General features: G+C 33.5%; 1 protein-coding gene across 2 annotated transcripts in view; it reads right to left on the bottom strand.

Moving 5' to 3' along the window:
* Positions 1-2,187: 2,187 nt before the first annotated feature.
* Positions 2,188-16,663, bottom strand: part of LOC106666890 (protein fem-1 homolog B) — a 43,482-nt gene continuing 29,006 nt past the window's right edge. Inside the window, exons 6-14 of one of the 2 annotated variants that reach the window (XM_014394415.1) lie at positions 14,627-14,773; positions 14,322-14,496; positions 14,040-14,183; positions 11,708-11,836; positions 11,413-11,501; positions 10,716-10,832; positions 9,066-9,172; positions 6,793-6,952; positions 2,188-5,395 (exon numbers count right to left, since the gene is read on the bottom strand). In XM_014394415.1, the coding sequence (XP_014249901.1) occupies positions 5,350-5,395; positions 6,793-6,952; positions 9,066-9,172; positions 10,716-10,832; positions 11,413-11,501; positions 11,708-11,836; positions 14,040-14,183; positions 14,322-14,496; positions 14,627-14,773 (1,114 nt within the window). In that variant the 3' untranslated portion in view covers positions 2,188-5,349. The remainder of the gene's footprint in view (positions 5,396-6,792; positions 6,953-9,065; positions 9,173-10,715; positions 10,833-11,412; positions 11,502-11,707; positions 11,837-14,039; positions 14,184-14,321; positions 14,497-14,626; positions 14,774-16,663) is intronic. The other variant, XM_014394416.1, reaches the window with a different exon arrangement.

Raw genomic sequence — 16,663 nt, 5'->3', positions numbered from 1 at the left:
TCTCCTGGGTTTTAGCCTGATTCCGAGAGACTAGGAGGCCTGCAGTGGACCTCAGCACATTACAAATATTGCCATTTCTGCTAGGCGGAACCCTTTCGATAGTGCCCGCCAGATCCTAAATGAAGTACAAGATATTTTAGACCTTTATCAACATAAACGATTACGAATCGTTTGTGGGATGTTTGCCTCACATCGTATGCCCCTTTGAGATGACCTGCAGCAATTCAGGAGAATATGGTGCAGCAAGCACCTAGAAGAGAATACCAGTGGGAATGCTGTTATTTTTAGTGATGTCGCGTTTCTGTCTGTGTAGTGACAGCATGCGCTGAAGAGTCTACTGAGACCAGGGGATGCGTTCATGCCCCAGTTCGTGCTTCCTTCAGAGCAGTTTGGAGGTGGTGTAACGGACTGGGCTGGGATTTACATTGGAGGGCGAATTGGGCACCCTCACCGTAGTCAGTTATGTCCAAGCAATTATCGAGGAATACATCCCTCAAACCAGGGATCCCATTGGCAGGGATTTTCGATTTCTGGATGACAAGACCTCATAGAGGCCGAGTTGTTTATCGATGTTTAGAAAACCTGGGAATTTCCAATCTGCCCCTTCCCCCATTGTCTCCAGACCTCATTCTCATGGAGCACATGTGGGATGTGCTGCAGAGAAGGCTTTTCAATCCCCATCCATAGGCAGTTGACCTGCAACATTTATGGGGAGAAATTCCTTCTGAAATCACCCTTATTAACAGTATGTCTAACAGGTGCACAGAGATTTTAGCTAACAGAGGGCATTATACACAGAATTAATTGTTTAAAGATATTGTGCCCAATAAACAAAATTATGGAAATAAAATATTTTACAATTATTTTCCAAAATCCTTTAATTCAATTTTTCTTCAGTAAAAAACAATAATTTCCAATAAATTTTAATGCAATATATAATAAAAATAAAATAAAAATGCTAGGGAAAGAAATACTACAAAATTGGCCTTATCCCCTATTCAGTTTTGAACAGTTCATGTTTAGTAGTCATAGCTGACTGTAAAATTATTTTAATTAATTATACTTTTTGTTTACTTTTACCTTACTTTTTGAAGTCATAATAGCTCAACTGGATAGAGAGCAGCTTGATCCGAAGGTCATGGGTGCGAATCCTGCTCATGGCATTAACTTTTTCATCGACCTTAGACCTTAGATTAACAGTATGATTAATTTTAAAATTAGATAATTAGTTTGGTTAACTACGACAAACTAACACATGTAGGGTAATATCAAATGTTAACTGCATGGATGAAGTTGATGAAGAATGCAAAAATTGATAGTTTACTTTAAAAATTATAGAGCTGAGAGAAAATTCCAAAATACCATTGCGTCTGTGACATGCTCACGACTGTAAGACATGTTTTAGCATTTCACCAGTTGTCTGAGCATTTTTCTCATCCATTTGTCCTTTTTGTATGTTCTTGTCATGGCTGGATATTTTAACACATTGTCTGACGGGTCTACGTTTTTGGCAATTTTATCAAAATAAAAACAAAAAACTAGCCATGGGTAAATGAAAGGTTTACATATAAGACTACCATTCCAAAAATGGCAAAATATTTTATTTATTTAGAAAAACATTACTTTTTACAAGAGAGTGTACAAAACATGTTTATACATATTTTTAAAAACCAATGGACTAGATACATATATTTAAAGCGAAATTGACATTAAGTAATAAAAAATTGTACTTTTTGTAACATAAGGTTAACTACATTACATTCAAAATTTAAACTGGAAAGAATGGTTTAAAACATAAATTTTTTAAAATATTCCACGTTTATGGATAATTTGGAAGTACTTGCTTATAATTACACCAGGACATTTTTTTATTACAATCAATCAGGAAACTCTTTCAACAGTTATATTCAATTTTATTATAATTTTTTAAAATCTTAAAAATACTTTTGATTTATATTTTTTTAACGGGGTTTCAAATTTATAAATTCATATCACAGTGATTTTTTAAAAAGAAAGACACATATAAAAGGGTTATTTATGTGAACATACACTATTTTATTCAATGTCATAGGCAATCCATTTAACAATTTATTTTACTGACAAATTATTTTGCGAAATAAAAAATTTAAATTGTTGATTGTTTGTTAAAAACATGTATAATAGAGAGAGAGAGAGAGAAAAAAAACATTTTCGCTGTTTCCACATTGAAACTTTTCTTTCTACTTCTTTTATTGCTTGAAGACAAAAAGAAAACAATAATTAATAGTAATTGGTTTAATTCAGACAATAAATAAAAAAAGGTTAGTGTCAAATCATACAATTGATTTTTTTTAATGTTTAAAATTAAATTTGATGCTATTATTTTTGAAAAATGTATACAATTAATTTTTCAGCATTTTTTGTTTTCAGATCTTTGATTTGGCTCGGATAAATACTATTTTTTGTAATCAATAATGTTTTATTTTCTTTAGTACCTACTTCATTACATTCCCCTTCAATCTAATAATTATTAGTATTCCGTATATACTCGTCTACTTATCCTCGCTGTTTGGGTTGGTCAGATGAGTTTCAACATTTCACCACCAGCATTCGGTCTGTGCGTTATTTGTTCTTAACGTACCGAACAATGAAGATTGCAAAATGTCGAAACGCTTCTGACAGGCCACAGCAGTGAGGATAGGCAGACCAGAATGATCGGAAACGACCAAACTACATGTTCACCACCAGGACCCATGATGAAAATTTACTGCAGAATTCTAGCACTTTTAGTATTAAACAATAATTAAATTATTAATAACAAATAATTAATAATAATTAATGTTTGCTGGTTGGCTGTGATTTTTATGTTTCTGTCTTGCCAGGCAGAAAAAAGCTAATAAGACCAAGATTTTGAACATTGCTGATGCACAAACTACCAAAATGCTCAAAACCTCTAGAATTTCTTTCAAAATTTCTGCTTCTTTACTTACAAACCTGAAAGGAAGACAGTGTATAACACTGTCACTTTTATTTCCTAGAGAAAAATTTCATTAAAGGACAAAAACCACTTGTAAACAGACTTTCATTGCTTAAAACAAATTACTTATGACAAGAATAAAGAGACCAGATACTTTTGATGAAATTATTGTCAACTGTTGACGGATTTGCATGCCATCGAATATAATTTCACAATTCTAAGTGTTTTGTTTAATTAACAGCTTAACATAAATCAGTCCAGAAAATTGCCATATGAGTTAAGTTGAGTGATTAATGCTACAGTAAATCAAATCTTGGCTGTATAAAATTTTTGAAGTTTCCAAAGGTTACGGAAAAACTGTTAGAAGTTAATGGTGTTGTCAAAAAGTTGAAATTACTAATTATTAAATCTGCTGGGGAATTATGGAAAACAAGGCAGGATGCCAAGAACGTACAATACAATAATTTATTTTAATATAGCTTTGTTACATTCTTATCATACTCCTCATCCTCACAGCCAACAAAATTGATAATACTTTTGATAATGGGTTTGTTTGAAAAAAAAAAAATGTAAATACTGTCTCTTATCTAGTCCCAATCCATTAATTATTTATTTATCTAATTATAATTTTAATGTATTATTGTATAATATTGTTTTCCTAGGTAGAGGTTAAAAGTTGACATTTGAATCATTACTGATGTTACCTATGGTGGACTCAATAGTGCTATTAGACTAGAAAGGACATTTCCTTTTAATGCAGGGGGAGGACAAGGTGGCATGAAGAGCCCTCCACCACATGATTGATTTCGATGTTATAGAAGAAGCCCAGAAACTGGATAAGTGGACTTTTTCTTGGTATTTTTTTAGGTAGGTCCTGTTGATGGATTTGCATACCATCGAATGTAATTACATCTAAGTCTTATGGATTGGATTTTGTATGCTGGAATAGTAATTTAGACAACCTGGAGGCTTCCATGCAATTCCAACAGTTAACCAAAAGCATTGGTGTTTTAGCACTACCTATTGGTGCAAGATTTCTATGACAGAGGGCCTTCGTGGATCATTTCAAGCTCAAATTGGGATGTAATTTTAGATCCAAATCTTAGACCTATAGGAGACTAATAGCAGGAAACTACTGAAATTAAGCCCAAAGTTGCCGAAGTAAGCTTACGAGGGCTAAGGATCATTGCTGAATTTAACTGGAGCCGTGCTGGAGCAGAGATGTAGGATTTACACCAGTATAAACCAGATTTTTACCCTCACCTTTCTGCATTAACAGGATGTACAATATTCATGATTCCTAATAGAAAAATAAGGTCCGTGATGTATTAGATTGCTGCTAAGTATCGCACCAGATTATTATTGAACTTAACTGGGGCTGCAGACCCAAGTATTGAAGCAGAGCTGTAGGATGGCTACCTGCTGACCAGATTTGGAAGATACCAGAATCTCCACCCTTCATTTGAGTCTTTGTTTTTCTTTCTAGAAGTGGTGTCAGATGTCTTGAACTACAAGACACCATATCGCAGTGCATATATTGCTAAGGTATCTGATTTTTGCCTATTGTCATGTATTTCTAGATTTGATATTGTCAAAAATAAAGCTCACTTCATTGGCAGAAGTTGTAAGCTTTCAGTACATTCAGAAACAGCCCGACTTTCCTTTAAATGGGCTTGGAAAACAAACCCAACACAATTTTAATCAATTTTACACTAGCGTCTTAAATTCAACTTGTGAACGTGAGGTTCGTAACATCTTAAATCAATCATTTGTCATTATAAATTTGACTAACACCATTTTTCTTTCAATTTGTCACAATCACCAAATATTTCCATAATATGCCAAACTGATTTACTTGTAAGTGTCATGTAGTAATTGGCAATGAGTTTTTTATTATTATTTTATTTGAGCTCACATTAGCCGCATGAAAACATTCAATGCTTTGATTCAGACAGGTCTTCTTTATTCATTCTTTCTTAAATTAATTGAAGCCTTTCTGAAAAGTTAACTTTACATCTGTGATTTACGTTAAACTGAAATAAAGCTTGCCTTTATACTGATAGTCCAATAAAACTAAAATAAATAAAGATACTAGTAAATCTCAAGTAAATCAATTTGTTCTAATTGAATATTCAACATAGCCAACATTTATTACTATATTTTTACCATGCTCTTTGTAACATTTCACTCATAACAACAATGCAACATTTCATAATGAATAAATAACAGATTTTATTATTATTTTTTTTTTGATATATTAAACTTTCTTTAGAAAATACAACTATTTTCAATTCAATGTCATTTGATAGTCAACTGTTGTACACAAAATTTCAACAATATACAACTACAATTTAATAGAAAATAATGTCTCTTTTTCTCTCGACAAAAAATAATCATGAAAAATCACTTAATAAATGTTGTCCGGTAGTTCTTCCATCGCTAAAAGAGAACAGATAAATGCATTTATTTTAAAATATGGAAATCATATTGAGTTTATTATTATTATTATTTTTATACAGGAAAGTTTTGCTGGAATATGACATTTTTTTTAGGGGACTGCAGTGGCCGAGTGGTTAAGGCGTCTGATTCTTACTTGCCATGCTAGCAGTCCTCGGTTCGAATCCCAGCAAATCCTATGACTTTTTAATTGAGAACAGCATGAAAGAGTGTTGTAAAGTGGTTTGAAGCCTTCGACCACGACATCCAAACTTTTACTACTACTATATAACTGCCTAGGCAAAGGGTAGTGGGACATTAGCCCACCTGTATGACAGGAATTACTTTACTTTTGGAAACGCAGTGGACGAGTGGATCAAGAACTCGCCCAGACAACAGGGCATCTGATGCGTAATTGCCATACGGGGGATGATTCTGGGTTCGTATCCAAGAGTGACCCATGGTTTGTGTGAATAGAAAGATCAGGCCTCACAGGCATCACCAAAATTAATGTTTTTTTTATTATTATTATTATTTGGATTATGGCCAATGATGGTACATGTGTTACATAATTGCCAAGCTTTTGTCCTCTTATTTGGCCATCAGAGGCCTACAGAACAGTAACAAAATTTAAAAAAAGTCTTCCAAGTGGGTGGGCAGTATATCTTCCTCACATTTTGTGCATGTGGATGCGCATATGTTAATCTGTCTGGAATAAATATAGGGGAAACTGCACAATCTATACAATTTTCATAAAAATTGGTTATACGGTATCGAAGTTTTGCCAGTTACAAGGAGAATTGACCACCGACAGACACAGAACCAAATTTGTTCAGAAAGGCCTGGAACGCAAAATGCAAGTGGAAATTTTGATTTTGGAGGACAAAAATTTTTTTTGACTTCCCACATGAATACAAGGTAAAAAAAACGGTATTTTGTTCGTCGATACTTCCACACACAATCACCGAAATTTACCTATTTAACTTAAGTCCGGGGACCGCGGTAGCCGAGTGGTTAGCATGAGAGACTCTCACGCCGCGGTCGTGGGTTCGATTCCCACCGTCGCCTCTGGCCATTTTTTCACAATAACCCCCCCAAATTTGAACACACATATATGAATTGTCACATGGCTAATATGCATAGTTCATAACGCCAAAAAAAAAAATCTACAAAAGTTTCATGTACAAAAGATGATTTCATGATATTTATATGACATTTGTGTCCCATTTTTAAAAATATAATTGAAAAAAACTTTTTACTTTTACATTTCAGTATAATTTGATCGAAGTAAATTCATATTTATTTCCTAGTTAAATAAATAAACCCCCTTTAAAATTACCTTAACAAATTCTTAAATGTAGTTTAGTATTAAACATAAATGAGAAAAAAAATATTTTTACCATATATAGAAGGTACCTGTCCCATGCAGTTGTATGAAAGGTATTAATCCTACGGGAACTTGCCCAACATAGTTTATTCTATTATTTGCAACGATTCGAGCAGCTAAACATTTCAGCGGTGGAGGCTTGGTCTGCGTCTGAAATATTACTTCAGCAAGGGCTGGAATCAATAATTTAAAAAAATGTTAATAACTTACAAAATTCCTTGGGATAAATTTATTTAAAAAAAGCTGAATTATCAGTGAACGAAATCTGTAATTATTCAACTGAAAATAACTGATTATAAAATTCGAGGTAAACAGATGAGTCAGAGTCATGATAAAACAGCGGTTAAATATTTCTGCATGTTATTTCAAACCAAGCCTAGAAATCTATAACAAAAATTTGAAAGAAAACAAGAGAACTGTGTTGAAATTAGTTCATTTATTCTTTTATGTATTCTTTTTATTATCTTTTTTCGCCTTATCTGGCTAAAAATGAATATCATAAGGACATAAAGAAATCTTTTCCTTCTAATAAATAATAATGATAGTTGTACATATGAAACACGTGCAATGTTATTTTTCAGTTTAATTTATATAATATTTTTTTCTATTCTGCCTTAAAAAATAAACTATTACAGTAAAAGTCTGCTTAGTTTTGGATCATTTTTTGGAAGAATGAAGCCCCATCCTCTACAGACAAAAAAAGCTCAGGAAGTCTGACTATAATTAAAAGTAAGCAAATTGATATCAATTCAGAGATAATTTTGCATATCACAAGACAAAATTTGGGTTTTCTGTAGAAAAAAAGATAAGCCGATAAATTTAGATTTATTTTTTACAAGAAAAAAAAAACTTTTTTTAACGGCTTGGTAAAGTGTTTTGCATTTAAAAATACAACAGCACTCGTATTTGCTATATATCTTTAATGCTGTTTACACCGAATGCCTAGTCAAAGAATGTTTTTAAAATTCCATTTAATATCATAAATGATGCTTGATTGATTTAATTAAAGATGACATTTTATTGTATATTAAAATTGTTTCAAAATTACTTATAAATAGTAATTCATGATTTTCCATCAAAAAACGGACCACGTTGGTGCACATTATGTACCAAAAGGAAAATGTTAAGCATATCTTCCAATGCAGCCAACTACGAGGCTTCAGAATGAGCTCCGGGGTTCCTGTTACCGATAAGTAGCATATCAGCATGGAAGCAGGCAAAGATCATTCATTGTTCAGTACTTAGAGCTATAAGATTTTTAATTTTATATGTTGGATTGTCCGGAAAATAATGCAGGTTTATGGTTATAAAAAAATGAAAAAAATTTGTGGTTGAGATGGGAAGTTGGTGTCCGAGTGGATCGAGTTCACGATAGCTCAAGTGGTAGAGCAGCGGCGTATCAAGCCGAAGATCGTGGGTTCGAATCCCGCTCGTGCCATTGACTTTGCTAAATCAACTAAAAACGTTAATTAATTGTAATATATTAATTGGTCAAGCGGACCACGAAATTAGTGAATTTAAAAAAAAAATTAAATCACTGATTTTAAACATTATGAATACAGTTCTCTCAACATGATGGCAACTTGTCTGCCCTCTGAATAGAATTTTGAGTCTTTATTACTAGATTCTGTAAATGCATTTTCTAATGACTTTTGATTAATAAATTTTTTATGTTGTAAAATGTTATCCAAGCGTCTGAAAACATGATAGTCGGTAGGCGAGGGGTCTTTAGAATAGGCAGAACCTCATAACCAAAATCCAACCATTTTCGTGTTGTTATATGTGAGACATCGAACCGTGCATTGTTGTTTTACAGATTCAGCCTTTTCCGATTGACCAAAGATGCCAATTTCTGGTGCATTGCTTTAATTTGACAGCAATACATTTTGGCATTGATTGTTTCATCAGGATTCAAGAAGCTGTAGTAAATCAGCCCAAATGAAACCCACCATAGAGTCGCCATCACTTTTTTTTAATGAGTTGGGGGCTTTGGAAAATGTGAAATTTGAGAGCAGATGAGTAGCTAATGGAATGGGTCCGGGGATCCCATCTCATTTTTACACCTCCTCCCAATTAAATTAATTACAATTTTTTGTTTTATCAACTAATTTGACGGAAAGCGTTCAATGAAAACTTTTGTTAAGTGCATTGTTCCAGAATGACACAAGTCTACTTGTAATGCACTATAAAAATATATCTTTTTTTTGGGAGTGGTACAACAAATCATTGCAGATGAGTTAACTAACAGTGGGATTATAATTTGTTTAATAAATGATAAATGATTACCTGAATTGGCTGAATCCATTGGTGTTTCTCCTTTAAGGTTTACAATATCCATATGAGCTCCAGCGTCAGTGAGATGTGTTATAATGGAATGTAATGTTTTAAAGTCCCTTGAAACAAACAAGTAATGAAATTAAAACAATTAATACATTTAATGGAATAAACTGCAAAATAAGAAACCAGAACATCATCTTACGATAAGGACAATTCAAAGTTATCAAATGAAATTCTTAAAAAGAAATTAAATGCTATTTTACGATTTACGAATAAAAGTACTTTCGATTTGTAAAACTACCTTCAAGTTTTAACATAAAAGAAATGCTTCCCTCTAGCAAGTTCGGAAAGGACTGACTACCGTATAAAGCAGTGAAATAACACCTTTATAATTATGACAAAGAGAAAAGTGTAGTGATGTAAGGCTTGATAAGCTAATAAATAATCTCGTCAGCTATTCAGTGCTTACTGTTATAATATCATCGGATTAAATCATTTCTTAACAAACAAACAAATTCCAGAGGCCGAGTTACAAATTATTTTGATTTAAGATACAAACTGGTAATTTCCATAATTTAACATTTTATCTAAATAACAAAACTTTTTTACATGCTTTTGACATTGAGAATGATTATTGGGAAAAGACCGGAAGAGAAGTTTTTGTACATGAGGATTAGTGGGATCAAAGGTTATCATGGAAAGTTTGGAAGATGGATCATGCTGCTTATTTTATAAAGGGAACTTTTAGGTCTGTTTGGAAGGTGCAGTTGGAAACATAAAATGAGCCATTAATGATAGATAAGATTCGTTGGTTGTACTGATAGGATTCTACAGAGGTTTGGCTGAACCCCTTAATTCCTAGTAGCCGTATGTCTATGTCAGTTGCAGTGTTGAGTTGTATATATGTCATGGGGATTGCAGGTCAGTCGCTTTTCTAGGCAATTTTTGGCAGTAAAGGAGGTGAGGTTTATAAATTGAAGGTAAAGTGGGCAGAGGGTGAAGGTTATGTTTTGGGATTTTGAGTTGAGTTTTATTTCCTATTTTGCGAACATTCATCACTGAAATAGGAGGGTTTGGTGTCATATGTAGCCGTACTGAGAACAATAATGTACCGAGGATGTAACCATGAGGGATGCTAAGGACCAATACACTCAAGTCTAAAGTGCCTGTTGGCCAGGTATGACTCAAAGATGAAGAAGTGTTTTAAGGGCAACCCCAGGTGTCGATTGAAAGCCTTAGAGTTCAAGGAAGAACGCCGAGCAGCATTCTTTTTGATTCATGATTGTTCATGAGTTCATTCAGGATTCATAATTGTAGGGTATGGCTTTTGTGGAAATTGGAAGGTTTGGTTGCCTTATTTCTATGCCGTTAGATGCGTTGTCTGATAGTCTTTCAGTACCATTCCTTTAAGTTGTGGGATTCCAGGTCAGTCACTTGACTAGATACAGCTCAAGGTAGCGGCTGACTTTTTCAGTACTATATTGTAGGTAGAGTGGACGGAGGGTGAAGGTTAAGTTCTGGCATTTTGTAGTATTGTGATTTCTAGATATGATTTGCATCCGACTCATTTGTAAAAGGTTTTATCAGTTGTTTGTATCCAGTACACTTATGATTTAGATTTTAGATACTAAGAAACAAAAAATAATTAGTAACCTTTACCTTATTGATCTTTTATATGTGGCAATCGTGTGAAGAGGGGTGTTTCTGTTTTTATCAAGGGCATTAACATCAGCTCCACATTCCAAAAGGAGTTTTGTCGTCTTTGGGCAAGGAAAGCTAAAACAGTATTCACTATTAGAAGATATTTAAACTTTCAAAATAAAAATATGTAGTGGGTTGCTTCCCCCAGAAGATACCGATGTAAAACTGTTAATCGGTCATGCTTTGAAAATTTTTGAGGCCTTCCCCACCTGAATTTTTGCTACTGTAGTTGTCTTTTAAAAGTTAAAAATTGTTCACGTCAGTTTTAGAATGCCCAATAAGAACTGCTGTACCGTGGCAACTAAAACCGACATCACACAATGCAACAATTTGTCCTTTTTCATAGTCACTTAAGAGCATCTTTTTAAGAATTATGATTAATAAAAAGTGCAATAAATATATTTGACAAAACATAAACATTTATCAAAACGAAGTATAACACCTGAGAAGTTGGATACATACACTCATTTTTCGTACTGTCCTTAGAGTATTTGTACATATGATATCGACAGAGTATTATATGACAGTGTTTTGTTAATCCTTTCAGGTTAAAAAGTTTTTATGTTTATCAGTACAAAGACTTTTACTTGATATAATATACAAATTACAGATATTTCATGTATTTATGGCTAATATTCTTTAAGGAAACACTTACCTGATTCCAGAGTGATTGGCTCTGAAGCAATCTGGGGTAAACGGGTCAACTGAAAGATGTAATAACGTCTTTCCTTCTTTATTTCTTGCCTAGAATTAGAGGTAATTTTAAAGAGTTTATTAAAATACTAGAAAGATAAAAGGCTTCTCATTATGAAGCAAAATTATGGATTGCATTTAAATTTAAAAGAAGTGCTGAATAAACTTTGAAGATTTTCAAAGCGCCATTTCAAAGACAGGCTCAAATAAAATAAAAAGAAGACTATTTGCCTGGAAAAGTGAAAAATAAAGATTACCTTAATTTTATTTAATTTATATCCCATTTCATAAACGTCTTCTCGTTCCAAAGAATCATTATTTGGTAAGATATTCACTGTCAAAACTAACAGATATAATGCGACTAGAAGAGTAAATTGAAGATCATCCTAAAAAACAAAAATGACAGGACTTTTAATTTAACTTATTAATTTTTTATTTTTTTTATTTTAAGCAACATGCACCGCATAGATCCTCTCCCTTTCCTTTATCATATTCAGATTACATTTACTTACTACTACACGACATAAGTGCATATCATTGTCACCGTCCGCATCTTTCGCGGTTCTAGGGATAATAGATTATTGGATTCCTATAGGTCCCCTGTACCACAGATGCAGGCTGGACCACTCCTATTTTTGTTTTACTACTGTTAATTAACATTTTTATGTAGAAGGATTACGTATTTAAATCACAAAATATGATGAGGATAATCATCATTTTGTAAAAAAAACTGCCCTGAACAGACCACTATAAGTTATAAAATATTCCTTTCTTATGGCTTCAAAATCCATAATTTGTATATGCTTATTGTTTGAATTTAGCTCAAACCCGCTAAAATACACCCCCCCCCACACACAACAAAATATTCACCAGCAAAAGGTGATGTATTTGGTGGAGAACAAGAAGCTAACTGCAGAAACCTATTCAATGTAACGAGAATCACTTGCATTAGCTCAGAAATGACCTGCTCTCGTAAACACAGTGTAGTAATTTTTCACCAGGAAAATGGGAGACTAGACATAACCAGTATGACAAAGGAGGTGAGAACTTTGGTTGCGAAGTACTACCGCATCTGGCATTATCTGACTTTCTCTTTTTCTTAGTAACTGTCAATCATATGTTCAATCGGATGTTCGATAATCGCTGAAAGCTAGAAAATGAGTTGAATTTATTTTTTAAGCCCCAGGGCTCAAACTTTTATAAGAAAATTGGGCTAATAACACGTTGTGGTATAGATACCAATGGAGATTATTTCCCTGAACAAATTATTTCTGAACTAATTCTAATTGTGACAATTAACCTTTTAAATCCCGCACAAACTTTTCTGGTTACCCAGTAATTGGCAAAAATCAGTAAAATTGGTACTATTTTACACTAAATTCTGTTGAAAGTAGTCTACTTTTATTTTTTTTAGGTATGAAAAGACTTGTTACTAGTTTAATTTTATTATAAATTTAATAAATTTATGTGCTTAAAAGAAATCTGAGTTAGAAAAAGCTTTCTTTAGATTTTTGTAACTTGTCATATATCTAATCTTAATTAATAAGATCCTAGATATTATTTTTAACGCTAAATGTGCGACACCGAACTTTACTTTTTTTACTTATATGCACAACAAAGGCTGAAAAAATATTTGAAAACCATATAAATTACTTAAAATATTTGTTTTCTCAGACCCTACAGTCCTTTGATGAGAATGTTTGCACATGTTTCTAATGTTTTTTGATCTAGTATCACAAAAAAGTATCAAAATCTTTTTTTTTTTTTACGAAGGTTCGCAATAGCAGAAGTCATTTGAACCCTTGGGGTTTTTGAAAAAAAAAAAAAAAATTGTAATTAATTCCCTAATTTCGTGGTCCGCTTGACCAATTAATACATTACAATTAATTAAGGTTTTTAGTTGAGATAAAAAAGTCAATGGCACGAGCGGGATTTGAACCCACAATCTTCGGCTAGATACACCGCTGCTCTACCATTTCATTTATCGTCGAGAATCCAATCCGATTACACGACATTTGAAAAATGGCAAAAAGGAGGGAAAATTCAAAAGGTGGGGTTGAGATGGGAAGTTAGTGTCCGAGTGGATCGAGGTCACAATAGCTCAGGTGGTAGAGCAGCGGGCGGCGTATCTAGCCGAAGATCGTGGGTTCGAATCCCGCTCGTGCCATTGACTTTTTTATCTCAACTAAAAACCTTAATTAATTGTAATGTATTAATTGGTCAAGCGGACCACGAAATTAGTGAATTTAATCATGTAATTTATGTTTGTCAAAATCACTACTTTGTCAATAATTAGCTGGATACGATTAATCTGTTACTGTAACATTAAAATGTTGTACGTTTGAATATAGTTATTCCAAGGTTCTACATGGAGTAAATTATCTGGACGCTTAGAGCTAGATCCATAGCACTTTTAAGGGTTTTTTCCACCTTTGATACATCCTTAGTATGAAAGAGGTATGCATATCCCTAGAAGGACAAGCACCTGGTATTCGCCTCAGTGGCAGTGTGGGTGGGGCTACCTTTGCATTTTGCCCGTAAAGTGCTTGGCAGAAAAAAATGAGTAAAATGATAGTTTTTTCTACTTACATCTTTCACTGGATGTTCTTCGTCACAATGAGGGTCGTCATATCGTTTTTTGGCAAGACTCACCTCATTTATTGCTATTGACAAAATTTTTTTCAACATGGAGAATTGAATTTCCAATCCTAATCTTTCCATTTGGCAGAATATCTAAAAATTAAATTTAAAAAAAATTATTATTGTAGTATCAAGTATTTATTCATTATGCAAAAATGCACTGGACAACTGTTTTTTATTTATTTATTTATTTTTTAAATAAGATTTTTGTATTACATCAAATTAACTCACTTGAATGAATCTGACTAAATCCTTAGAAACTCGAAGGCCATTTTTGATGCTTAGTTTTAAAGCATGGAACCACAAGTCTAAACATCTTTGATATTTGCCATCGTCGGCAAAAACGGCTCCACGGAAAAGAATATGAGTAAGCAGTTCTGGATTTGAATGACCAAGTATCCTTTCTCTGATAAACAGATTATTACAATAATGAATGGTCAAATAATCAATGTAAAATTTATTGTTAAAAGGAAACATTTATTTTGTTATTAATTATTTTTAATTGCTTCAACTAATAAAATTTTAAAGCATTTTACCTTATTACTAAACCTTCCATGTGTAATGCATCTGCATTGCTGCGGATTTTGGCCAGCTCATCCAAAGTCTGACTTTCTACCCAAAATTTGTACGCTCTGATAGGTGTGACATTAGGTTTTGTTATGATGTTATCTGAGTCTTGGTATCTACAAATAAACAAAAACAGTCAATCAAATTATACCAATCATCGACGAGAGAATTAATGAGAAGAAAGATGTAACTATTTAACAATAAATGTGTAATATCAAACGATCCCCAAGCAATTTGCAAATAAATAAGTTGCATAAGAACTGAATCAAGTGTAGATAGCGTGCCATAGAAAACGAAACCATGGACAAATATTTAACAATTAACAGATAAGGTGATTTTGGAATAGAAAAATTTCTCCATTTACCACAAATGTCTTAGAAAAATTGGAAAACGTTCTCCTCAATCATTAGTGCTCTTTGAGAAATATTCAATCATAAGCTGAGAATATATGGAAAACTGGCGTTTATGAAAAAATAATAACTGGACACTTGTATTTTCCATAATAACTAGTATAAAAATTAATAGTTGACTTAAAACATAAACACAACATTTTTTTATAAGGGTATTTCAACTATGGGGTTGGTTATATGAACCCTCAGTGTGCTAGTGTTTTTAGAGAGAAAAAAAACCATTTGTAAGTATGTTGGGGTCAAATGCAGCACCGCTGGGTTCGTTATCTTACAATGATGAGTGTCGTGTCAACGCCTAAACCGTCCAGCCACCAATGTCTCCTAAGGCTCATGATAAACTGGGCATCTAAATGCTAGAAACCTAAAACCGTGTCTTAAAAAATCGCTTTTCGTGTCTGATGACATACTAGGTGTCAAAATGCTCTTCTCCCACCTCAAACGACTGGCTGTCACTGGGATTCCAGTCCACTCTACAGCATCTAGACGCTCACCCGCCAACAAAAGGAATCAAAAGTTTAGACGCCTTTTCGCACGTCCACCCAGTATGTCTTCATTCATTTAATGTACACAGTCAGCGATTTTCAATTCGGACGCTGCTATTTGCATCTAGTGTTTAGACGCCTAGTATGTCATGAGCCTAAGATTAATAGTCAATTTAAAATATAAACGCAACATTAGTTACTTGAATTCACTAATTTCATGGTCCACTTGACAAATTATCACATTACAATTAATTAAGGTTTTTAGTTGAGATGAAAAAAAGTTAATGGCACGAGCAGAATTCGACTGCGAATTTTGAAAAATGGCAAAAAGGAAGGAAAACTCATAAGGTGGGGTTAAGATAGGAAGTTGATGTCCGAGTGGATCGAGGTCACGATAGCTCAAGTGGTAGAGCAGCGGCGTATCTAGCCGAAGATCGTGGGTTCGGATCCGCTCGTGCCATTAACTTTTTTCTTCTCAACTAAAAACCTTAATTAATTGTAATTAGTTACTTGTTTAACCTAATAGTGTTACTAATCCTTTTACACTCTAAAGATTAAAAATAAAGAAAATCAGTTCAATTTCTTCTTTTTCAGAGCCAAATTGTTGTGATAGGTAATTTGTTTAAATTGTTTTATATGATGAAGCAATAAATTTGAGTAAAAAAAGTAAATTTATTTATTAAAAGGATGGTTTTAAGTCGAGAATATCTTGCCCAGGCAGATGCTTTGGCCAACGATGGACATAATGTCCTGGGTGCTCTACAGAGGTTTAAAACCACTAGAAGTCTCTTGAAGAGAAGGTAGTGGTTGATTGTGATGTATGCTGATTAGAGACGATTGTTTCTCTTATCGCATTACAGAACCATCATTTAATGACGGTAGTCAACTATTAACAGTACGTAATGTAAGGGTGAGCTCTAAAACAGTCATCAGAAGGCTACACGAGAATAACCTAGTCTCTTAGACATCCCACAGGTTCTCTACTACTGGAGAGGCATCGAGTAGAAAGCGACTATTTGCTTGAACAATGGGGGAGGGGCTGTTCTCCTCACAGACGAGTGCGGTTTGGTTTGTGGCAATCAGATGACCGGGTCTGTGGTGGAGAACACTTTGC

Source organism: Cimex lectularius, unplaced genomic scaffold (assembly GCF_000648675.2).
Source record: "Cimex lectularius strain Harlan isolate CLEC.00 unplaced genomic scaffold, Clec_2.1 scaffold115, whole genome shotgun sequence".
Lineage (NCBI taxonomy): Eukaryota > Metazoa > Arthropoda > Insecta > Hemiptera > Cimicidae > Cimex > Cimex lectularius.
The sequence above is the reverse complement of the archived record's forward strand: the minus strand, read 5'-3'. Positions and strand labels throughout refer to the sequence as shown.